General features: G+C 47.2%; 1 protein-coding gene across 3 annotated transcripts in view; it reads right to left on the bottom strand.

Annotated features, from left to right (window-relative positions):
* Positions 1 to 25699, bottom strand: part of RPS6KA3 (ribosomal protein S6 kinase A3) — a 1283345-nt gene that overhangs the window by 893307 nt on the left and 364339 nt on the right. For all 3 annotated transcript variants that reach the window (XM_069637077.1, XM_069637076.1, XM_069637078.1), the window contains exon 5: positions 24452 to 24532. In XM_069637077.1, the coding sequence (XP_069493178.1) occupies positions 24452 to 24532 (81 nt within the window). The remainder of the gene's footprint in view (positions 1 to 24451; positions 24533 to 25699) is intronic.

The following is a 25699-nucleotide window of genomic DNA, read 5'->3' as shown; positions in this document are numbered from 1 at the left end:
GGACTGCAATATGCTGCACAAAATATGTAACCTGTGTATACATCCTTGTCCAATCCCGTTGCTAGTGGCGTGTTTAGTTAAGCCTGCCCCAGTCATATACTTTGATGTCACTAGGCATTATATAAAAATAAAATAAAAAAAATTTAAAAAATTAAAAAAAAAAAAAAAAAGTCCCAGACAAGACTATACACACACACTTCCCGATTTTCCTGCGCCGGCGTCCAGTTCCTGTCCCATCCATCCAGATTCCAGATCCCAACTACAAAGCCGAAACATTGCTGACCCTACGCCAGGGCCCACTGCAAAACCAAAGCATTGCTGATCCTGCTCCAGCACGGCCTCAATTCTGAACCCACTAATCTCCCATTAAAAAGGGGAACGCTGTGGTGCTTTTGGGAAGCATCCTGATCTCCCTAACTGCAGGTTTGTTGCAAACCCGCCATCCAGCTGATATTTAGTATCCAGTGACCAGAATTGCCGGTCCAGAAGTGCCATCCGTTAACCAGAACCACCCAGCTGTTTGCCAGGCGCCCTGCCGTATAGTGACCAGAATCTTTGATGGTCCAAAATCCCAAACTAAAGTGGACTGCAAGTATCATCCCTGCCCCATAGAAATCCATAGTCTACTTGTCTTCCAAATGTCCTTATCCCACTCTCTAAGTCATCCTATCCTTAGCCTGTTAACTTGTTCAAACTGTCAGAATTATTCTTGCAACCCTGCCTTTGATTTCTAGTGCTAGAGCCATCTCTTTAGTAATTTTGCCTTGTGGTGGACCATTAGTCCTAATTCGAGTGAACGGACTGGAAATCGTGAATCAACCCCGACTCTTACTGTGTCCATCTTTGGTGGCCTAACCTGAATACTCTAGTTTAAAATAAAACTGTTCCTGCAATAACTGATCTCCTTTCCTATTTTCGCGCCTTCATTTGACTCAAAGCGCACCTTTCTAGATCTTGCATAACTCAATTTACTAGCTGGAGACTTAATTTCACTTCCATATTGTACCTGTGATCTATAGCTATCGCCCCACCAAAAACCGTTTGGGTAATTTCAGGCGGGAATTGCAAAATTGCAAAGTTTTCAACGTGTCATTTGCTGCAATCTGTTTTAAACTTGCCACTCATATTCAAACTGTATGCTCTTGGTAATCCATTCTTTGTGATTGTTCATGTCTTTGCACTGTTGCTTTAGTGAGGAATTCTATTTGCTATAAGGTTTGTAACACACATTCATTAATTATATGTCCATTTCCGAGTGTCATTTCATCACACTGCAAGGGGTTTGAAATAAGTTTCTCTCTCTCATTTGGGGAGGGAAGGTCAGATTTAGATCCCGTTTCTTGCCTCTCATTCCCGATTACGTTCTGCTTATGCACCCAGAATTGTGGGAACATTGCAGGGGGAAATTCTATCTTGGGTGCTATCTGTCCTAAATCAAAAAGTGCTCCTATTCTGCTGTGGGTATATGCCCCACTAGAAAGTTGAACCCAGTGCATTGCTCACATTCTCATTATCACCCCATTGGCGATTGCTGCCCCATATTAAAAAAAGTGTGATTTATTTTCAATTTCAAAATAAATATACTTTATTTTACCAACCAGCCTGGTCCATGGTCCATTGTGAACCGGAGTATTTGAAAAGGGGGTGTGATACGAGTGGTGTACCATCTCAATATTCAATCTAACAAAGAGATAAGCATTTCAGTCGTGCGCTGCATCCTAGGCCGAGACCAAGGTGTGTGTCGCCTGATTGGAATCCATAACAATACAATGGCCAACAAGTCTTTTTTTTCCACAGACTACACTAGGGAAGTCCAGATGACACGCCAATCATATGACTCAATGGGCATTAAGCATACCCTCTTCTTCCTGGCCCAAATCAAGGTCCAATATAAAAAGGGACCATTCATCTCTTCCTCACACCAAAGGCTGCATGGGCCTGGCTAGAGACCCAGGTCTCATCAGGATCGGATGCTCAACCAACAAATGAGAAGCAGCGACAGGAACCACTGCAAGACCACCCACCACAAAACGACACCCAAACCCTGGAAACAATTGGCACAAAAGGCCTGATCTGAGACCGAGACAACGGCTGAAGATACAACTGTATAAGGAGCGACGGAAAGCTGACGGATAATGTTATGTAATGGAGTGCGTTTTAGTGGCTGTACTTGGCAAACCCCCCTCAATGTTTAATGTTGGACGTGGCACCTGTTGGGGACAATTTGGGCGACAGGTGCTTCAAGTTGGGGGGGTGGGAAGGGGAGTAGGGGTGGGGGTGGGGCACAGGGGGTTTCTTGGAGGGAGTTGGGTAGGTTATTACGTTTGAGGGGATACAAAACCATATATTAGGAAAGGCTGGATAAAAGGTGAAGTGCTGGAAAACCTGGAAAAGCATTCAGGCAATGCAGCGGAGGGGCTGCCGGGAAACCGAGTGGGGGAGGGCCCTATGCTCAGGTACACCCCCTGTGGTTTTTGACGGGATAATGGCTGAAGGGAAAATCAACGGGCTGAGCTCCAGCATTAAGCTTCTCCAGTTTTGGAACAGGCACTCCCCAGACATAGTGCTCTTGACTGAAACAAACCTAGTTAGGGAGGGAATGCAACCTGTTCAGGAGGACAAACTACAATAGGGCTTACCACGCTGGCTTCACAAGGGGAGCGAGAGGGGTGATTTTTATCCATAAGAGAATCCCCTTTCATCTCATGGAAGTTAGATCTGACCCCATGGGTAGATGTGCATTAATCAAAGGGGAGCTGTTGAGAGCCATATGGGGGTGGTGACCGTATACGCCCCACCCCCACTCACGTTAGAACTACTGAGACCTGCAGGACCTGGCGCTCCGAGATTTTGCAGATACCTGGGTGATTTGGGGGGGGTGAGGGGGTTTCAATGAGGTCATGAATCTTGTGAACAATCTAACATTTGGGAAGCAGGAACTCAACTCCCACCACCAAGTTATCATCTATCACCACAGCACTGGGCTTGATAGAAGCCTGGGGGCTGCTACATGACTCCGAAGCGGGCTTCTCTTTCTTTTCGAATGCACACAGTTCCATGTCACGTATGGACTACTTCTTTCTCCCCCAGGGGACCTCACAGAGGCTTGTCACTGCCAGGTACCTGGCCAGGGGGATCTCAAACCACCCTCCCCCACCTTCTAGAGCTTAGAAACAGTTGAATCAAAGCAAGGGCAATGTGCAGGCTGAACACGTGCTACCTAGGTGACCCAGAAGTTATGGAGGAACTGGCACAAAGGACGCGAGTACTTCACTGAAAAGAAGGGAGCCGTGGACAACCCAGCCAAGTGCTGGGAGGGTTTCAAGGCAGTGCTGCGGGGCAAGGCAATATCACTCACGGCCGCTGCATGCAAGAAACAAACTTGTGAAGTAGAGGAGGCAGAAACGTAGGTGTTGCAACAGGAGGAGGAGTTCCTCGCCTCAGGCTCTCGGCCTCACAGGAGGCCCTGATCACGGCACAGGAGGTCCTAAGAAATTAGCTATGGACCATGCAAGGCAGGCACACTGGGCAATGCAGAGCCAAGTCCACGAGTCGGGGGACAGGGCTGGGAAGACGCTGGCTTGGCTGGAAAGAAGAGGGGGGGGACAAGTACGGGCGATACAGGACTCAAAGAAAACCATAGTGACAGAGGTTGGGGAAATAGCAGGTGCATTTGCATCCTTTTATAGGAAGCTATACAGCACCCGAGGGATCAGGCGGGGTCAACGGCCCGACGGTTCATCGGTTCCATAAAACTCTTGTGCCCAACGTCTCACCAGAAAGCCGGGTTAGAAGCAGACATCATAGAACAAAAACTGGCAGCAGCGCTCTTGCAGCTTCAGTCAGGCAAAGCGTTGAACGGCTTCCCTGCTGAGATCTGGAAGCAGCTCGGCAACAAGGTCACAGGGCCCATGCATCATCTTTTTAAGCAGTGTAAAGCGGACAGGATCCTCCCACTGGATCCGACAATGGCATACATAGTGGTCCTGCCGAAAGCAGGGAAGCCCCCCGAACAATGCACCTCATATCGGCCAATTTCACGGATTAATGGTGATGCCAAAGTGCTGGCACAGGTTTTGGCTAACCGCCTGTTGGGTGTAATGGAATCTCTAGTGCACCCGGACCAGTGCAGGTTCATGCCCGCCAAGTCCACACAAATATCCGTAGAGCACAAATGGCGATAAACCAGAGAACACAGCTACAAACTCCGCCGGCACTCCTGGCCATTGATTTCGCAAAAGCTTTCGATTCAGTAGGATGGGAGGTGCTCTGGGAAATAATGGGACACATTGGGTTTAGAGAGGGCTTCCTCGAGTAGGTTCGCCTGTTGTACGGAGCCCTAGAGGCCTTGGTCAAAGTTAATGGGTACCATCGAAGTTTACCCGAGTGTGGCACAAAGCAGGGATGCCCTGTATCCCCCCTATTGTTCATTTTGGCGATCGAGCCATTAGCAATCAGACTTCGGGATGACATGAGCTAGTGTTAAGTAGTGAGCCGGAGACACCAGAGTATTTTGACAAATGATATTTATTTCTTGATATTACTTCAAGTTGCAAAAAGAGAGATTATGCAAAAATCTCAATTCGAAATGAACAGTGCCAACCAGGCTCCTCAGAATTTTTTTTTAAAACGTGACCGTGATCATAGGTTCAGGTTTACCTCTAAGAAAACTTCGTTCGTGCCAAGCGTTTTCCTTCACACTCTCGACTGAGCACCCCGTTAGGGAGAGTTCCGTCATATAAAGTTCCTCCAGTCTTCTTGCCGTCCTTGAAGTCAAAAGGAAAAACTCAAACTCCAGTATTTTTATCACCTTGTGAGCAGTCCCTCTCGTGTTGACTGTGCTCTGCTCTGTGCATAGTGTTGCCTGCCGTCTCGATAAGGGTTCGTCCTGCGGAGTGCCCTTCTTCCTCTAATAAGCCCACCGGTGTTGTGAGCTGGTCTCTTCCCACTCGGAATCCACGCCGGCTGTCGCCTTCCACTCCTGCAAAATGAGACACACGTTGGGGTGTTTAGTGCAGCTTTAAACCCTTGGCCCACTCCTCCTCCTCCCCAGCAATTAATCACAGGTGCTGCCTCTGGGCGTAGTACAGCCGATGCTAATTCCCCTCCTTCCTGCTTCACACACTCTGAATCAGCGTTAGTTTTCACCCTTAACTGGGAGAGTCTATTCATATATGGAAATGTGGATTCCCTCCTTCTTTCCCCGTTTTCTTTTCCCCGTGGTTGGCTTTTATTTAAAAATTGCATCTGTTGAGGCCTTCTGGGAGTTGTAGTCCGTGTCGTTACTGTATCAATCATTTCGCCTGCTGTGATGTGTGAGGTCTGCCCCTTTGTACTGTTTTGTTCTTTATCATTTCTCGATAACCTGTCCGCTGCTACAGGTTCTCTATCACATACTCCCCCCGAAGACCCATGCCGTTCGGGCATGTCCATTGCTCTGGATAAATAGTCCGCCACACATTGATACCTTCCAGGTTTGTGAACGGTTATGAAGTGATATGGTTGTAGAGTCAAGAACCACCGTAGTACTCTATGATTGGAGTCTTTTTGTGTTGCCAACCATTTCAGTGGTGCGTGATCTGTGAAGATGGTAAACCTCCTCCCCAACAGGTAGTTTCTGAGGGACTCTACTGCCCATTTAATGGCGACGCATTCTTTTTCAAGGGTTGAATATGGAAGCTCGTGTGGAAGGAGCTTCCTACTGATGAATGCAATGGGACACAGGTTTTGTTCGGTACCCTGTGAGAGTACCGCTCCTAGACCACATCCCGAGGCATCAGTTTGTAAGTAAAACTCTTGGCCGAAATCCGGACAATGGATAACTGGTTTGGAGGAAACCATTTGTATTAATGTCTGGAATGCCTGTTTTGCTTCATGAGATATATGTAGGGGTCTATTTGTTTTTAATAAGTCTGTAAGTGGGGCTGCTATTGTAGAAAAATGAGGCAGGAATCTCCGGTAGTACCCTACAAATCCTAGGAAGGCTCTAATTTCTTTTCGGGTTTCAGGCATTTTTAGCTTTTGCAAGGATTGGATTTTATCTAACAGTGGGGTTACCATTCCGCCCCCTACTTCATACCCCAGATATTTTGTGGTATTGGCTGCCAATTTCGATTTTTTCGGGTTAATGTGTAACCCGGCTTCTTTCAATGCCATTATTACTTGGGTTAAATGTGCCAAATGTTCTTTCCATGTTTTGCTGAAAATTACAATATCGTCTAAGTATGCAGCTGCATACTGATCATGAGGCCTCAGTATTTTGTCCATTAGGGTTTGGAAGGTTGCTGGGGCCCCATGTAGCCCAAAAGGCAAAACCGTAAATTGGAACAGACCCTTTGGTGTGGCAAATGCGGTTTTCTCTTGGTCGACTGGGTTGAGTGGAATCTGCCAATATCCTTTTGATAAATCCAGTGTGCTTAGGTATGTGGCTGAACCTAGTTTTTCTATGAGCTCATCAATTCGGGGAATCGGATACGCCTCATACCGGGAAATAGCATTTAGTTGCCTAAAGTCCATGCAGAACCGGGTGGTGCCATCCGGTTTAGGAACTAATACTATAGGGGAACACCAGACGCTTTTTGAAGGCACAATGGTTGCTAATTCTAACATGTTCTCTATCTCCTTGGCAATCTCCCCCCTTTTTGCTTCCGGAATCCGGTATGGTCTGAGGCGTACTGTTTTTCCCTCCTCTGTAGGTATTGAATGCATAGCCAAATGGGTCCGCCCTGGTATGCTAGAAAAGGTCTCGGATATCGGGTTTAGAGTAGAGAACAGCTCCGCTTTTTGGGACTCACTTAGTTGATCCCCCAAATGCACTTCTCGTATACCACAAGGATGTTTTGGAATTAATTGTTCCGGGACAGACGTGTCTGATAAGGTTGAACACAGCACACTTTGGGTTCCTTCCTTCCACAACTTGAGTAAATTGATGTGATAATTCTGATACTTGTTTTTACGTTCTGGTTGTTCCACCTCATAATTCACGGGTCCTAAGATTTTTGTTATCTGATACGGCCCGTGCCATTGAGCTAGCATTTTGTTCGTGTGGGTCGGTAGTAGCACCAGGACGTTGTCCCCTATCTTCAGGGATCTAGGTCTGCTTCTATGATCATAGTACTTCTCTTGTTTTTCTTGTGCTCTACCCAAGTTTTCATGAGCAAATTCCCTCAGTTTTCCCAGCTGTTCTCTTAGGTCCTGAACATATTCGGTGAGGGATGTTTCTTCTTGTTGCTCCCACTTATCTTTTAGGATCTGTAACACCGATTTAGGTTGTCTTCCGAATAACAACTCGAAAGGGGAGTAACCTGTAGAGGACTGAGGGGTATCTCTGAGAATCATTAAAACCCATGGCAATACCCAATCCCATCCCAAACCGGTAGGGCTGGTGGCTCTTTTTATCATCTGTTTGATAGCCTTGTTGTACCTCTCCACTAACCCATCTGTCTGGGGGTGATACACTGAGATTCTCAAGTGGTGTATCCCCAGGGTTTTGCACACCTCTTTCATTACTACCGACATGAAATTACTCCCTTGGTCTGTCACGATCTCAAGGGGTATTCCCACTCTAGCAAAGAATGGTAGTAATACATCACACACTTGTATGGCAGAGATACCTCTTAGAGGAAAAGCCTCGGGATATCTGGTGGCGTAGTCCACTATGACCAGGAGGAACCGAAATCCTCTACTGGAGGGTTCTAACGGACCGACTATGTCTATACCTATCCTTTCAAAGGGTTCCTTGATCAAAGGCATTCTTTGTAGGGGTACCCGAGCCAGGATATGATTGCTCGTTTTCTGACATATGACACATTCTTGGCAATATTTAGCTATTTCAGCATAAATCCCAGGCCAGTAGAAATTCTGTAACACCCTCTTTCCTGTCATATTTTCAGCTAAGTGACCCCCTGTAGTATGATCGTGTGCCAGTTGGATCAAGGTTTTCCGATATGACTGAGGAACCAACAGTTGCTCCTTCTCTTGGTTGTCTGTTCCTCGGGTCACTCTGTAATAAAGCCCTTGTTTTTCTTTGAAATAGGGAGTGGTAACTGGTGAGTCTTTTATGGTTAAAGCTTGTTCGCGAGCTCGCTTTAGAGTCTCGTCAAGACCGACTTCGGTCCTGAAGGATGGCAGATGTTAGTCAACCCTCCAATCTAGAACGGCAATATCTCTTCCCGGATGCCCATCCTGGTTATTTTCTTTTTTCTGTTTCTTGGTGAGTTTTCCCCTTGGATTCCTCCCTCGTATCTCGGTTTGTGAAAAGGGAGCTTCTTTTAACCATTTATCAAATTCTGGAATGTCTGTCCCTATTAGTACGGGTGCGGGTAGAGAGGGTATAATAGCCACTTTAACGGGTATTTCTTCTCCCTGTAACCCTAACACAACGTCTTTTGTGGGATACCCTTTAACGTCCACATTTAATGTCAATAGTTCTCACCTGTCCTGGATCTTGTTCACTCACATGGGGTTGTATGGCTGTCTGCCGGCTTCCACTATCCATCATGGCTTGTTGAGGATGACCATCCACCGTAACTTCTATCACATAGGGAAGTCTTCTTCTGTTCCCCTGCGGTTGTAAGGTGCCTATTTCCATGGGTTCGGTTTTGTTTCTCTTTGCACAGAACCTGGCGATGTGACCCCATTCCCCACATTCAAAGCATTGAGGCGCCTGACCTTTTGTTGGGTTGGTTCCGTTGGTTGCCTTAGGTTCCTGTCTGACTTGTGGCTCAGGTGCACTTCCCCGGTGTTTACTGCGTAAGGCGGGAAGATCATAGTAATGCTTTGCTGTTGGTGCTGCCGCCACACTGCGAGGAATTCCAGCTTTTTGGTAAGCTGTGGCCACGTCTATGGCTTCGGACAATTTCAAACGGCGATGTTGCCTAACCCACCGTTGGATAGGACCTGGCAGTGCTTCAATAAATTGTTCGAGCATTATCTTTTCCTTGATTTGCCCGATTGTGGCGGTATTGGTTTGCAACCATTTCTCCGTTAGATCTTGTATTCGGTAAAACAACTGTCTCGTGCTCTCGCCAGGTTTTAGTCTGGTTTCCCTAAACTGGAGCCTATAGGATTCCTCATCCATCCCTAGCCTCTCCAGTATTGACTTCTTGATGTCCACATATGGTGTATCCCCGTTCGGATTGGCCGCCTGATATGCCCCTTGCATTACTCCCGTGAGCAGGGGCGCCAAAAAGAAAGACCATCTGTCCTGGGGCCATTGTGCCGCTCGGGCTATGCGTTCAAAATTCACAAAGAAGAAACTGGGATCGTCTCCTGCTTGGTATTTTTGAAGCACTGTGGGTGGAATGGCTGGATGTGTCCTGTGCGCCGCTACTGATTCTCCCAGTATTCGCATAGCTTCCCTGCCCTGCTCTTGGGCTGCTGTTTGTACCTGTAAAGCCTGTTGCAGGGCTTGTCGATCAGCTTGGGCTTGATGTCCTTGAACCTGTACCAGCTGTTGTAATTGCTGTTGGCCTTCAGCCAATGCTTTGATGACTGCTTCCATTATGTCAAAGTAGACGTGTCTCTACAGCATCCCACCGCTGCCACCACTGTTAAGTAGTGAGCAGGAGACACCAGAGTATTTTGACAAATTATATTTATTTCTTGATATTACTTCAAGTTGCAAAAAGAGAGATTATGCAAAAATCTCAATTCGAAATGAACAGTGCCAACCAGGCTTCTCAGAATCTCTTTCTTAAAACGTGACCGTAATCATAGGTTCAGGTTTACCTTTAAGAAAATTTTGTTCGTGCCGTGCTGAGCGTTTTCCTTCACACTCTCGACTGAGCACCCCGTTAGGGAGAGTTCCGTCATATAAAGTTCCTCCAGTCTTCTTGCCGTCCTTGAAGTGAAAAGGAAAAACTCAAACTCCAGTATTTTTATCACCTTGTGAGCAGTCCCTCTCGTGTTGACTGCTCTGCTCTGTGCATAGTGTTGCCTGCCGTCTCGATAAGGGTTCGTCCTGCCGAGTGCCCTTCTTCCTCTAATAAGCCCACCGGTGTTGTCAGCTGGTCTCTTCCCACTCGGAATCCACGCCGGCTGTCGCCTTCCACTCCTGCAAAATGAGACACACGTTGAGGTATTTAGTGCAGCTTTAAACCCTTGGGCCACTCCTCCTCCTCCCCAGCAATTAATCACAGGTGCTGCCTCTGGGCGTAGTACAGCCGATGCTAATTCCCCTCCTTCCTGCTTCACACACTCTGAATCAGCGTTAGTTTTCACCCTTAACTGGGAGAGTCTATTCATATATGGAAATGTGGATTCCCTCCTTCTTTCCCTGTTTTCTTTTCCCCGTGGTTGGCTTTTATTTAAAAATTGCATCTGTTGAGGCCTTCTGGGAGTTGTAGTCCGTGTCGTTACTGTATCAATCATTTCGCCTGCTGTGATGTGCGAGGTCTGCCCCTTTGTACCGTTTTGTTCTTTATCATTTCTCGATAACCTGTCCGCTGCTACAGGTTCTCTATCACAGCTAGGTAGGCTTCCGCTTGCCCGGGGGGATGGGGGCGGGAGAAGACCGGGTCTCACTATACATGGACGATCTCTTGGTTTATTTGGGAGAAAAGACATCCTGTCAAGCAGTCATGGATGTACTTGAATATTATCAGGCTTATAGTGGGCTCAAAGTGAATCAGCAGAATTCGGTACTCTTCCGGCTTGCTGGGGGCGCAGGGGCCATACCCCCGGACCACTCCTTCCTAGTCTGTATCAGGATTTAAATACTTGGGCATACATCCGAGTCCCTCCCCGAAGGACTATACCCGACTCAATCCCACTCCGCTAATAGACCGGTTCTCTTCCGACACGGCCCACTGGCAATGCTCCCCCTGTCATAGATGGGTAAGGTAGCCTCTTTAAGATGCTGGCTCTCCACAGATTCCTATTTGCATTGCAAAACGCTCCTGTGGCAATTCCCAGAGCCCCCTTTGACACAATAGAGCACTCCATTAGGGTGCTACTGTGGGGAGGCAAGCAGCCATGCATGGACCTTAATACACTCCAACGTTCGGTGTGGGAGGGAGGTCTGGGGATCCCCCAACCTCCGGCGGTATTACTGGGCTGCACAAACAGACATGGTCAATGACTGGCTACTTGGGGATCCCACACTTCCGCACGTGATGGCAGAGAGGGTATGGATGGGGGTGCACCCAAACAGATACAATAGATGCTGCCCTCACCCGAATGATCAAGCATACTAGACAGGCATGGAAGGAAGCACACCAAGATCTTGTGTGCCACCTTTACTGCATCGCATAAATGTATAAGTTTGTTTAATCACTGCAAATACAGCCATGTGTTTTGTTTATTGTAACGTTACCAAGAAACAAAAAAAACATTTTTAAAAAGAAATACTGGCCAGTGGCCACAATCTTTGACTGTGCCCACTACATATTCTAACATAAGTGGGCCACTAGCCATGGCCTTTGACCGTGATCAGTTTGTACATCATTTTGGCCATGTCCACTGTACATTCAAAATAATAAAATACAATAAGCAATAGCCTTGAGCTGTGCCGTGCCCAATGTTTATTACACAACCCTAACCAGCCACTAGCTATGGCTTTTGGTGCTGGCCAGTGACCCCCAGCCTGTGTCATGGCCAAGTCAACAGCACAAATTATTAAGATAATCAAGGTTTTCATGAGCTAACTTATAAATTATGTTCTGTCCAATTCCATTATTGATGTAATCAATTATATACAATACAATTCGTGTTGTCACCAGCGATATGATTTGTAATGTCAACAGTGTTCCGATACAACATTTAATTAGTGATGTCATCAGTGTTGTGATCTGTAATGTCATCTTTGTGGTCATAGTCTGCGCAACAGGGGGCGCAAAGTTATGGTGGCTTTAGCTGAATTTCCAGGATTTTGTTGCATTAAGTTCTCACCTTAACGTCCCTGCAACTAAAGTTTTTTCCTTGAAGAAAAAAAATAATTATATATTGATACATTACCGTAATCGTATTTCAGATGCTTGTATAGGCTTAGATTCACATGCTGTGCATAGACCGATATCTAGTGGAAGCTGCAGAGTATTACAGTTGTTTTTGAAACTCAAAAAGGGACATCGACAGGGCGTGCCACTAATACTATCCCTAGTGTGATGTCCACTGTACCCACGATCCCCCACACGTCGAGGTCCCTCAGATTGTTATTTTTCTGACATGAGGTAGCGTGGGTACAGTTGTATCCAAGCAGATGCGTATCAGACAAGCTCATAAGCATCTATGCGCCTTTTCTCCGAGGGGAGGAAGGGTGGGTCGCATGGGAATATAAGCAGATACAAGCATCAGAAATACGATTACTGTGAGTAATGTATCCCTTCTGAGGCTTATACATATCCATAGAGTAGCGAGCAGTGGAAGGAGATGGGATGTGAGAAGGTTCAAGAGCGAATAAATGTCTTAGAACCGCTTGTCCCACTTGTGTATCTGTCTTGGAATGAGTGTCACTGCAGTAGTGCTGAGTGAAAGTATGTATTGAGCTCCATGTAGCTGCTTTGCAAATACTGTCTAAGGGGACATTTGCAATGAAAGCCAGAGTGGCTCCAGTACCTCCTGTGGAGTGAGCCCTTGCCGTAAAAGGCAGAGTTTTATCTGATGGGGAATAGCACAGTTGGATACATCTGGCTATCCACCTAAATATGGCATTCTTAGAGATGCAGTCACCGTCTCTGCTGGGCGCTATGGAGACAAAGAGTTGATCTGTCTTTCTTAGCGATCTGGTCTTGACTACGTGGTAGAGGACCGCTCTCCTCACATCTAGTGTGTGGAGTTTCACCTCAGCAGAGCTTTTGGGCTCCTGGCAGAAAGCTGGTAGCTCGATAGACTGGTATACATGAAATTTGGAGAGGAGATGAATTTAGGTGACAACCTAGGGCGAGTACGTAAAACCAGCTTGTCCTCATGTATAGTAAAGAAAGGATCCTGCACTGAAAATGCTTGGTTTTCACCAACCCTTCTTATGGAAGTGATGGCTACTAAGAAGGCAGTTTTATAAGTCAGGTGTTTGAGACTAGACTTGTGCATAGGCTCGAATGGGGGTCCCATGAGCTTAGCGAGTACCACATTGAAGTCCCAACCTGGCGGCGGTTAGAAATTGGAGGGTGGAGTCTCTTTACCCCTTCCATAAATGCTTTGATGACCAGTACCTTCCACCATGAGACCTTAGGGAAGTGGTGTAGGCTGAAAAGGCCGCCAGGTGGACTTTTAGGGAGTTGAACGTTAACCCTGCATCTAGCAAGTGGAGCATATAGGTTAGAATGTTAGATGGGGTACAACCTATGGGGTTGATCTGCTTAGTCTGGTACCAGATTAAGGATCATCTCCATTTGTCATAATAACAGTGACACCCCATTGAGAGAAGGTGTTCTACGACTTTAAGATATTCATGCATCGTTGCGGTAGATTGAGATACCCAAGCTCAGAATTCAGGAGCCATGCTGCCAAGTTCATCGGGTGTGGTTGTGGGTGCCAGTTTGCGCAGATGTAGATACCACGGTTGTCTTGCCCACATAGGAGCAACTAGGATATGCGTCATCGGTTCCTTGTGTAACTTGTTCACCACCTTCCTCATGAGAGGAGTTGGGGGAAAAGCGTAAGCAAATTTCCCTGACCAGTTCATCCATAGGGCGTTCCCCCTTGGAGCCTGGTTGGGGGAACCTGGATGCAAAGTCTGGGCATTGACGATTTTCGCTTGTGGTGAATAAGTCTATAGGTGAGAAACCCCATTGAGAGAAGAGGTGCTCTGCGACTTCTTTGTGTAGACACCACTCGTGTTCCTCTGGTAGGAGATCTCTGCTCAATGAGTCTGCTAGAGCGTTGAGTTCCCCTGGAACATGTGATGAAACATTTTCCGTCCGGGTGCCCATTTCGAGATTTTCTCTGCAAGTCTGGATAGATTTGGAGAATGTGTATCCCGCTGTTTGTTGATATAAAAACATTGCTGTGGTGCTGTCTGTTAGGATCTGCACCAACACGTTTGTTAAATGGGGTTCGAATGCCTGAAGGGTTTTGAATACTGCCAGAAGTTCCAGCACATTGATGTGGTTCTGAGCTGTAGTCTAAGACCACAGACCTTGATCTGTGTGGTGAAAGTAATGAGCTCCTCCCACCCTGCCAGTGAGGCATCCTTTGTGACCACTGCTTATATCTGTGGGTCATAGAAGGGTTTCCATCTCGTAGGTTCTCTCGTCCACCAGCGAAGATTTTGTACAAGTGTTGGTGAAACGACCACTAGATCGTCCCAATGACCGCTTCCCTGAGACCACTGTTTCGCCAACCACTCCTGTATGGGGCGCATGCGCAGGTGCACGTGAGGAACAAGGTATATGCAAGATGCCTTCATGCCTATTAAACGCATTGCTTTGTACACTCTTATCTGGCAGCCGGACTGATAATGTGGTATTTGCAGTAACCCATGTTTTACTCTTTCCTCTGAAGGAAAAACCAATCCTTCCTCTGTCTTTAGAATAGCTCCTAGGAATTGTTTGGAAGTGCTTGGCACTAGACTTGATTTTTTCTCATTGATCGAGAAGCCCAATTGAAAGGAGGTTGATCGTTGTTTGGATGTTTTGTCTGCAAATCGGAGGTGATTCCCCTGTTATGAGCCAGTCATCCAGGTAAGGGTACACTGTGATCGCTCCCCTGCGCAGGTGCGCTGCCACTACCGCCAGTACCTTTGTGAATACCCTTGGAGCCGAGGCTATTCCAAAGGGCAGCACTTTGAATTGGTAGTACTTGTTCGCCATCTTGAAACGCAAGAATCTTCTGTGTGCTGGGAACATTCAAATATGAAAATAGGCATCTTTCATATCCAGTGTTGCCATGTAATCCCCTTTTTTAGTAGCGGGTTTACCTCTTGTAGCGTAGTCCTGCAGAACTTTTGTGACTTGACATACTTGTTTGCAGGGTGTAAATCTAATACAGGGTGCATTGTTAGATCTTTCTTTGGCACAAGGAAGTGAGTTGAATAAATACCCTTGTTTACCTGGTTGGTTGCGAACACTTCTATGGCGTCCTTTAATAGAAGCATTATTTCTTCTAGAAGGATCCGCTGATGTTCCTCTGAGTGGATCTTCTGTCGTGGGGGGTGGTTGTGAGGATGTTGAAGTAGTTCTATGCAGTAGCCCCCTGCTACTGTGGACAGCACCCATCTGTCTGAGGTGATACCCTCCCCATGCATGGGTGAAATTGGAAATGCGTCCTCATTCTGGAGATGCACGATAGGTTACATGGAGCAGAATGTCACTTGCTCTGAGGTGGGGTGCCACCTTGAGCAGGGCCTCTGCCCTGACCACGATCCCTTCGTTGTCCTCTGGGATAGGGAAGGCTTGTCCTTGATTATTTCCATAGGAACCTTGGGCTTGATTGTAGCCATATCCTCTGTGAATTTTGGCCCCGAAAACGGCGAAAATGACCGTTAGACCTTTGACCAGTAGGCTTGTTTGTGAGCAGACCTAAAGATTTTAGAGTGTCATACTCATCCTTTGCTGTCTTAAGTGCATCTTCCACAGCCTTGCAGAAAAGCACATTAGGTTCCACTGGCATGTTCATTGGAGTGGCTTGTGGCTGTGGCCTAAAGCCTGACTGGCGAAGCCATGAATGCCTTTGTAGTAGTCCCATCTGCAATGACTCTTCCGGCATTGTCAGCTGCATTGAAATTTGATTTAAGGAGACATGTAGATACGGCCCTTCGGTCTGCTGCCACTTGAGCTAGTTGTGATTTAAGTGGCTCTGGGGCAGACGAAAGTAACACAGAAATTTCCTCCCACTTATGGCAATTATAACTTGCCAAAAGTCTTGCGTTGTTGGCTATTCTAGTTTGATAGGCTGCAGAGGATGCAACCTTTCTGCCCATGGCATATATCTTTCTGCTTTCCTTATCAGGTTGGGCCTCGGAGGAAGCAAGGGGTGTGTCTGCTCTCTTGTTGTGGTAACAACCAATGAGTCTGGTTTCAATTGGCCTCATATATAAAGGGTCTGATGGTGCAGGCCGGAATAGTTTCTCCACCCGCGGGTTAACATCCCGTGTGAGATTGGGTGCTTCTAAGGAAGGTTGTATCCTGCGTTGGACCGATTTTAGTAGCAGGATAAATTGACCTGTCTTTGTCCCACAGTATTTGTTCAGCGAAGTCTCTATCCTCCTGTGTGTCAATTTAGAAGTGTTCCAACGCTTTGGCTAAGACTTCATTGAGGAGGGGTTGATTATCGACAGGGGAATCGACCAATGGAGTGTCCGGATTAGGAGGGGAATCTATGGAGTACATGTTAGCCTCCTGGTCTGCCTCTGGGTCCTCATCATCCCCATAATAAAGTTAATCTGTGTCCTCTTCATTAAGTTGAGGGTTAGATGTTTCCAGAAAAGAGACATCCTCCTAGTCTTCTGGTTCTAATTCGGGGTCATATAGATCTAGAACTGTACTTTGTAAGGGGACATTAGAGCGAGACCTCTTAGAAGGGGGTTGAGTGGGTAAGGCAGAGGCTTGAGAGCCGGAAGGGGCAGAGGTGGGAGGAGTGGAGTGGAAACTTTGAAAGTAATCTGGATTTTTTTCCTAAAAATTAGCAATGTAGGTCATTCACATAACCCTATCAATATCTTGTGAAGACCATTCCTTTGAACTTGGGATCACAATAGATTGAGATGAAATACCCATGTCTTCACCAGTGGGAGGTATAGTTCTAGGTCTAGAGTGCTTCAGTTTCTCTTTGGGCTTGGATAATATTCCCTTTTGTAGTGTCATCTCCCTAGGAGGGCTTTTTTCCCTATGAGGGGTCTTAGAGGACTTTTTATGTTTTTCCCCATCCTGGGGCATAGGAGTGTTTGACTTCTTGGGGCCTGCTGCTTTATCTGACAATGACCGTCGAACTTCGGGTGTGGGAGCCGAGGCTTCGTCCGCGGATGATCGGCCTTCGGAAGGAGTTTTACAAGCGATACCCTTTCCGTCTTTCGACGGTTGAACCCTGTTGTGCGGCGCTCTTGATCGAGATTGCCCAGAGGACCGGGACTCTGACCTTTCTCGGGGTGTCGAACGTTGTCTAGTCTGTCGAATGTCAACTGGGGCTTATGTGCTTGGTGGCCTTTGTAGCGCTACCGCCGCCATGTGAAGTCCCCACAACATGGCCGCCGGCCTGTCCTACTGGGTCGGGGTCTGCGCTTGAGTAGCTGAAGGTACTCCGATGCCCTCACTGTCCGTAAGTATGGCGTTGCTGCCATCACTAAAGGCTCCCTCTACCTCCATGGCCTCGAGTTGCCTGGTGTAGTGGGCCCAGCGTTTCGTGGAGCGGTCCTTTAACGTCTTAGGCTTGAAGAGCCTGCATGCTCGACAAGACGTTTCGACGTGGTCTCTTGGGAGATACAAATTACAAACTAAGTGTTTGTCAACCCAGGGGAATTTACGGTTACACTTAGGGCAAAATTTAAATGGTGTATTTTCCATAATTATGGATTATAGAAATGGCAGCTGGGCAAACAAAGTGTAGGAAGGGGAGAATGCGCACATCTAGTGTGCGTAGGCTTCTTTCGGCCATGCTAGTGGGATTCTAGAAAAAGGTAGGTAGTTTGATCGATTGGTTCACATGGAACTTGGAGATGAATTTAGGCGCAAATCTGGGATGAGTGCGCAGAGCTACCTTATCCCTGTGGACTGTAACAAAAGGGTCTAGAACAGAAAGGGCCTGTAGATCACTAACCCTTCTAATACAAGTGATAGCCACTAGGAAGGCCGTCTTGTAAGTAAGGTCTTTTAGACTTGCTTTATGCATTGGCTCAAATGGAGGTCCCACGAGTCTGGTGAAAACCACATTTAGATCCCATCCAGGAGCTGGGTGAGAAATAGGAGGATGAATCTCTTAACCCATTCCATAAAAGCTTTAATCACCAGTATTTTTCACCACGACACCTTCTGTTGTGACGTGGTGTAGGCTGAAAGAGCAGCAAGATGAACTTTTAGGGAATTGAAGACCAACCCTGAGTTTAACAAATGGGTTAGGTACAGCACAATGTGTGTGGGTGAACAATCGATGGGATTGACGCCCTTGGTATTACACCAGATGACAAACCGTTTCCATTTGCTGGAATAGCAATAGCGGGTGTTAGGTTTCCTAGCTTCCCTGAGAATGTCCATGCATCTCTGAGGGAGCTGAAGGTGTCCAAACTCTATGACCTCAGGAGCCAGGCTGCTAAATTCAGAGTTTGTGGGCATGGGTGTAGGGTCTCCCCCCTGTCCTGAGACAACATGTTGTATGGGCAGGGTAGTTCCACTGGTGGGGAAAGGGACATTTCCATCAGATGAGCGAACCAGCGTTGGCAGGCCCACATGGAGGCTACCAATATCATGGCGACTGGTTCCTTGTGCATCTTGTGCACTATCTTGTTGAGTATGGGAGTCTGGGGGGAAAAGCGTAAACAAATTTCCCTGACCATGTTATCCAGAGACAATTTCCCTTGGAGCGGTTCTGGGGGTTCATGGAGGCGTAGTCTTGGCATTGGGCGTTCTCCTGAGTTGCAAACAGGTCGATCTCTGGGAAGCCCCATTCTGCGAAGACGTTGGACACAATGTCTTTGTGCAGACACCATTCATATGCTGTGGGAAATCTCTGCTGTGCACGTCTGCCAGAAGATTGAGTTCCCCTGGAACGTGTTGGAAAACAGAAACATCTTGTGTTTGAGAAACCACATCCAAATGTTTTGGGACAGCTTGGATAGCCCTGGAGAGAGTATGCCCCCTTGTTTGTTCAGGTAATACATGGCTGTGGTGCTGTCTGTCAGGACCAGGACTGTCTTCCCCTGTAGCTGTTTTTGAAAAGCTTTCATTGCTTTGAACACCGCTAATAGCTCTAGTAGATTTATATGGTTGGATGCTACTTGTGGGGACCACACTCCATGTGCTGTCTGCTGAAGCAGGTGAGCCCTCCACCCCTTGAGAGATGAGTCTATCGTGAGAGTGGCTTCTAATGCAGGGGTGGTGAAAGTTTTCCCCTTCAAGAGGTTTTCCCTCGACCACCACTACAGAGAGATATCGAGGGCTGTCAAGAAAGCTTTTAGATCTTCCCATTGTCCGCTGGCCTCACACCACTGCCTGTTGAGCCACTCTTGCATGGGACGCATGCGCAGCCACGCGTGGGGAACTAAGTATATGCATGACACCATTATACCTAGCAAGCGCATGGATTTGTGTACCGTCACCTCTCGACTGGCTACATATTGGAGGGATCTGAAAAAGCATGTTCTGAACCCTGTCGTTGGTTAGGAAGACGAGGCAGTCCTTCGTCCGGATCAGAGCCCCCAGAAAAGGTTTTACTTGACTGGGGACCAGACTGGATTTTTTCTTGTTGATTGAGAATCCCAGACTGAACAGAACGTCTACAGTCTTTTGGGTGTTCAAAATGCATGTGTCGTAAGAGTCCCCTGTTATGAGTCAGTCGTCGAGGTAAGGGTAAACCTGGACTGAGTCTGCGCAGGTGTGCTGCCGCTACTAACAGGACTTTTGTAAACACTATTGGAGCCGAGGCGATGCCGAAGGGGAGCACTTTGAATTGGTAATGCCTGTCCTCCATCATGAACCCTAGATATTTCCTGTGCGCTGGCAACATTGAAATATGAAAGTATACATCTTTCATGTCCAATGTTGCCATGTAGTCACCTTGTTTCAACAGAGGGATCACCTCCTATATCGTTACCATATGAAACTTTTGAGGTTTTATAAATTTGTTCGATGGGCGCAGGTCTATAACAAGGTGCATGGTGAGGTCCTCTTTGGGTACAAAGAAGTACACTGAATAAATACCATTGTTTACCTGAAGAATGGGGACGGCTTCTATAGCGTCCTTTCCCAGCAGCGCTTCCACCTCTTGATTCAGGATCTGCAGATGGTCCGGTGAGAGGCGCCGTGAGCGTGGCAGTCTTAACTGTGGTGGTTGGGCGAATTCCACGCAGTACCCATGGGAGACCGTCTTTATAACCCACTGGTCTGAAGTTATCCCCTCCCATGCCGTGAGGAAAGATGTTTAACGCCCCCCGACCGGGGTGACATGGAGAGGACCGGGATCTGTTGGCCAATTCTGACCAGAGGCTGCGGCTCCTCTGGGGTTGGTGCCTCTGCCGCGTCGCTGACCCCCTAAGTGGTTAGTAGGCGGGGCTTCCTGATGTTTGTCCAGAGTTGTAGTTTCCCATGCTGTAGTTGTTCTGACTTGCACGGGACTGCCCTCGAAAGGACAGACGAGACCCACCTCCCCTTTGGGGGGAGGGGGGGAGGTTTTTGATTTATTTGTTGCTAGGACTTAAGAGTCTCATGCTCTTTCTTGGTCCTCTCCAGGGCATCGTCGACCGCTTTCCCGAAGTGATTGGTCTCTTCTATGGGTTTGTTGATAAGAGCGGCTTGTGTTTCAGGCTTGAACCCAGAGTTGCGAAGCCAAGCGTGCTGCTTGAGTAGAGTGCCCTGGGACAGATACCTGCCTGCTGTCTCAGCAGTGTCCAGAGTGTTTTTGATTATATTCGGATTTACCTGCCTGCCCTCGGCCACGATGGTGAGAAGCCTGGACCTAACGGGTTCAGGAACCTCCTGGAGACCGTCTTGTACAAGGTTCCATTGTGCGTCTGCATAACTGGCCAGCAGCGTGGTGTTATTCGCAATGCGTGTGGTGTATGCAGCTGTCGAGGAAACACGCTTACCTAGGGTGTACAACCTCTTGGATTCCTTATCCAAAGGTCCCTCCCTCATAGCAAGGGGTACTACTGCCAGTTTCCGGGTGGTAGTGACTACCAAGGAGTCTGGGGTGGCGTGGCCTTTAATATACTGAGGGTCAGAAGGAGCTGGTCAAAATAGTTTTTCCACTCTTGGGTTCACTGCCTGGGTCTGAGCTGGCGTGAACAGGGAGGGGGCCAATCTTCTTTTAACCGAATTTAGGAGGGGAATGGCTTGGCTTGGGGGGTAGGGGGGGTGCTCCTTGAGAATGTCCTCCACAAAGTCTTGTTCGGGTACCGCCTCCTGTGTAGTGATCTGAAAGTGATCTGCTGCCTTCCTTAAGATGGCATTGAAGGCCATTTGGTAGTCTACAGACGAGGCCTGGTGAGCCGGGGTGGATGGAGGAGAATCCAGGCATAAAACATCAGTATCCTGATCTTGCGTGGGAAGCATCCATGACTCTGTTTCCACTTGCCGGGTTTCCTCCCAGTCCATGGCATCTGCCTGGTCCTCAGTGTAGTCCTGCAGGAAGGAAGGGTTGTCTTCTTCACTGTAGATGTCCTGGTAAGTGTCCATCTGGGCCACATCTTCATGATGGACAGAACCAGAGGGCTGGAAGATTTTCTTGGAAACGAAAGCCGATCTTAAAATAGGTTCCCCACGAGATCTCTTAGGGGAAGGATGCTCAGAAAGTGAGAGTTTTTTCAAGACGATTCATGCTCCCTTCAAATGTCTCCCTTGTCCACTTAGAGGAACCAGAGGGGCCTAAAGGTGGGAAAACTGTTTTCCGCCCTTTGGTGTCGAAATTTGTCTCCAAGGGTGTTGGACAGAGGCTAACTGTTCTTGTAGTTTTCGTGATTACCGGGACACCATGGCGTGTCTTTATACTTGTCCGCTGCCTGCCCCATGCGTTTCGACGGTGTAGGTACCAACCCGACTGCCTAAGTAATTCTTGCGATACTATCTTCAATCTCCGCTGAATCGGTGAGTTAATGGGTTCGAAGGCTTGTCTGAAGATTTACCGCCTACCGTGGCATTAGAGGGCCTAGCGGTAGATTTTTCGCCTGGAGGCCCTAGTAGTAGGTTTTGGGCCTAGCGGGCCTTTAGGGACCGTTGGAGCGTCGAATGACTGCGCTTCGACATGTAAACATGATTTGGGGTAGCGCCCTTGTTTTTGAAGTGCCCAGTCGCAAGACGCTGCTGTGGATGCGGGTGAAGGCTGCTGATCTACCTGATCAGAGGAATCCGCCAAATTTTGACGGCCCTGCTGGCGCTTTCACCTTTTTCGATGGAACCGTCAAAATCGGTGGTAAGGTTGTGTGCATAGCGTGTTATGGTTTCTGTATGCCCATCGCCGGGTTTTGTCCCTGAAGCGAGACTTGCGTCAGGCCTTGAAGGGTTGGGGACAGGCGTGGCGGACCTAGAAGTGTGCGACTCAAGGTCTATAAAATCCGATACGGATGTTTGGTCATCAGAGGTGCCCCAGTCACTTTTGGCGGTTGTGGTGGTGGGGGAAGGAGATGGGGTGGGGGGGTCAGAGGGTTCAGCCCGCAACATACCGTACGCGGCCCACCGCCGCGTACGGTATACGGTGCTCCTTAAGGGTCTTAGGCCGAAGGAGCTTACAAACCGCACACCGCTTCTCGTCATGATCTAAGGGGAGACGAGAATTAAACGTTCTGTGCTAGTCTTTCCACAGGTATCTGACCCTACACTTAGGGCAGAGACTAAATGGGGTCCTTTCCATAGCGAAAGGTATAAACAAAGATGACCAGGCCTAGAGGGCAAAGAGGGGGAAAGAGGAAAGACCTAACGAAAGATATGGCCACCCCGACCCCACTCTCCCTACTGTGTAGGCCGGCCAGAGGGCCCGGCCTCGTGAATGCCTCAGTCGCCAGATCTTAGGCGCCGAAATCCACCGGGCAGATATTTCCTACCGTCTTCGTCAAAGTTCTTCATCGCCGAAGTGATTTATAAGGGAATAACTGACAGTCGGTATAAAGATAAACAATGTCTCTTATGTAAGAGCTCCGCTATAGGGACGACCAGTTATCTGGGCGCAAAAAACAATCTGAGGGACCTCGCCGTGTGAGGGATTTTGGGTACACTACACGTCACGATAGGAATAGTGTTACAGACATGCCTATGCCGATGTCCCCTTTCGGTCCCCGAAAGACAAGATGCAATACTCTGCGGTTACCACTGGATGTCGGACCATATGCACAGCATAGCATGTGATTCTAAGCAGATTAACAAGCATCAGAAATATATATATAGCAATTCTTCAGTGTTAATTTGCCCTCTGCTGTCTAAATGGCAAAGTGCACCTCTGAGTGCCCTTCCAATTCAACAATAGCTATCATTTTAACAAACAAAATGTGCAAACAATCGGAAGAAAGAATAAAATTACTTCTTTCCACCCTCACTCCTCTTCACAAAGGGTACAGCGGTTCCAGTGTCGATTAACAGTTTATTACTGGCTCAACATTTCAGAAGAGTGAAACGCTGCATGACTAATGCCTCCTCACGAGCTAAAACTGAAAGGAGGTGCTGTCATTATGCTACTACGGAATCTTATGCCATCACAGGCACTCTGCAATGGAACAAGATCGACAATAACGCGCCTACAAAGACATCATAGAGGCCTGTGTAATCAATGGGACTTCGATACTGTTCTTCTACCACGCATACCTCATTCCATTTGATAAAAATATGCCTTTCAAATTCAAAACAAAAGTTACCTATATTAGCCTTTTCAATGACCATGAATAAGTTGCAGGGACCTACGTCCCCTTCCTGGAAGTGATCGGTGGTAATTCCGATATTTAAGAAGGGGGACAGAAGTGACCCTATGAATTACTGACCGATATTGACCTTCAAGCTATGCTAGAACGGCATATGTTACACCGTGAACGGCTAGATAGTTATTTTTCTAGTTATAATTGGTGGGATTAAAGGTATACTTACATAGCAAATAATACAAAAGTGGCAAACAATGGGAGCAACCCAGAAGAGACACTAGGTCCTTACCAGAAGCACCTGCTATCACACTCCTTTGCTGTACTGTTCTAAGAGCGTAGGCTTCAGAGAAAGGAGGTCAGAGTATCAAGCCGCATTCCACTACAAGAAGCCAAATCTGATTAGCCCAGCAAAAGAGTAAGCAGTACCGTACTTCATGTATCATGTTGTGTTGCACCTTGGGCGTGAACTCATTCCGTCGCTTCTTTCACCTTCGGTCACATCCAGTGAACGCGCCAGTGCAACCCTGCCCATCCCTGTAACACTGAATCCAGAGGCATACAGTTCGGCAGAGAGGGAGAATAAAACATCTGAAGTGCCAAGTGAGGTGTCAGAGTAAAAGGACCTAGAGACACATTCATGCACCGTTAAGCCGCACTACCCCTCACAAGGTTGGTACAGCCACTTCTAACCACATAAGTAATAGAATGCTTCCATAGTTAAGACCAACGAATAGATTTGCAAAGTGTTAACAAAAATGTCCAGGATGATTTGCAACCGTATATATATATATGTTATGTTGGTGAAAATCAACCTTTAAAAAAAATAAAAATGACATCAGAAGGTCCCAACAGCATAAAGAATGGTACAATACACACCTCATTCTAGAAATCAGGCTTTGGAGGCTACTGGGTAAAGATGAAATGAGGGTTGGGTAAATCCTGCCTCTGCAATGCAGGATATTTGTTGCACTTAATTGAGCTGTTCAGACAGACACGTATTACTCTTTTTGCAGATAATTTACTCACCATAATGCAACTTGACAATAAACGGATGATTAACTTCCACCAAAATGTCACGTTCCATTTTTGTCCTAACGCGATCACGAACTGCAAAAATATATATATAAAAAACAGTAAGTATAAAGACATTGATACAAATCTCATTTAGCATTTAAGAATATATTTAATTGATTAGAAGTTATAGTAGGTATAAAACGAATACAAAATTAAACATCTTTCACATTTCCGAATAGCATCGCCTTATCTCTTGGGAAATCCTTAGCTGAATTTCTAAATTATCAGAGTTGCGTTTAGGGCAAGCGGCGCCTTTTTAGCATTGTGGTAAACCTTGCATGCAGAAACTACACAGGCAAACCTCTTTGAAATACACAAGATGAATGGAAAATAAGTGACATTAGGGTGCTTACTTGGGGTTTCACTGAAAAGATGCCTGAATGGGTTAAGGAAAGTTTTGGGAACTCAAATAGGCAAACTAAAATCTCATGAATACATATTCACAGGCACTTCCTTTTGGGAGGCTGGGTCAAGGCTGGTCAGGATGACAAGTGGAAAACACAACCTCTTTCCAGGTTCTTTCATTGTATGGGTGGCGTCTGAGCATTTACCAGCATGGACCCTCCTTCCCCCGTAAGGAGCTAACCATCTGCCCAGATTTTGCAGAGTATTTTCAGTGCTGTATACAAATAAACAGGTCTGCTTTTCCACTGGTCGCCACCAGAAAGGTTTTTGGTATAAAATCATATTGCTCACTCAACTTCTCTCCCTGGTGTCACTTAGACTCCTTGCACAACTCTAAATCGGTCAGATATCCTCCTGAGAGTTGAGTGGGTTTCACCTTGCCATCCTGCGATCAGAGATTATGCCTCAGGTGTTGTAGACACTGGGGGTGCAGTGCACATTTTGATGGGGGGTCCTCACTGTTTGCCAGAGGTGTTTTAGCATAGGCTGGTCTCTAAATGCTGCGTAGTCCCTCTTCTCCTACCTGTCTGAGGGGGGCCATCAGATAACCCAAACCCATTTTATTTCCAACGTTGGTAAGTCGATTCCCACAGGTGCCTGGAGGCCTGTCTCCAAAGGTTAAGACTGGACCACATTGTTTTGCCAAAAGCTTGTTTTTCTTCCCACTTGTCTCATGGTATCTGGTAGACTGATGTTGTAGTGCTGTCCCTCTTGCTCCTACACTGTACTGCCCAAGAAGGAAGTTCACCCTGCCTTAACGTCAGCATTTCGCAAGCTTCACCAACTACTTGTCTT

Source organism: Ambystoma mexicanum, chromosome 7p, assembly GCF_040938575.1.
Source record: "Ambystoma mexicanum isolate Mex_15411 chromosome 7p, UKY_AmexF1_1, whole genome shotgun sequence".
Lineage (NCBI taxonomy): Eukaryota > Metazoa > Chordata > Amphibia > Caudata > Ambystomatidae > Ambystoma > Ambystoma mexicanum.
This window is presented reverse-complemented; position numbering and strand designations above follow the sequence as displayed.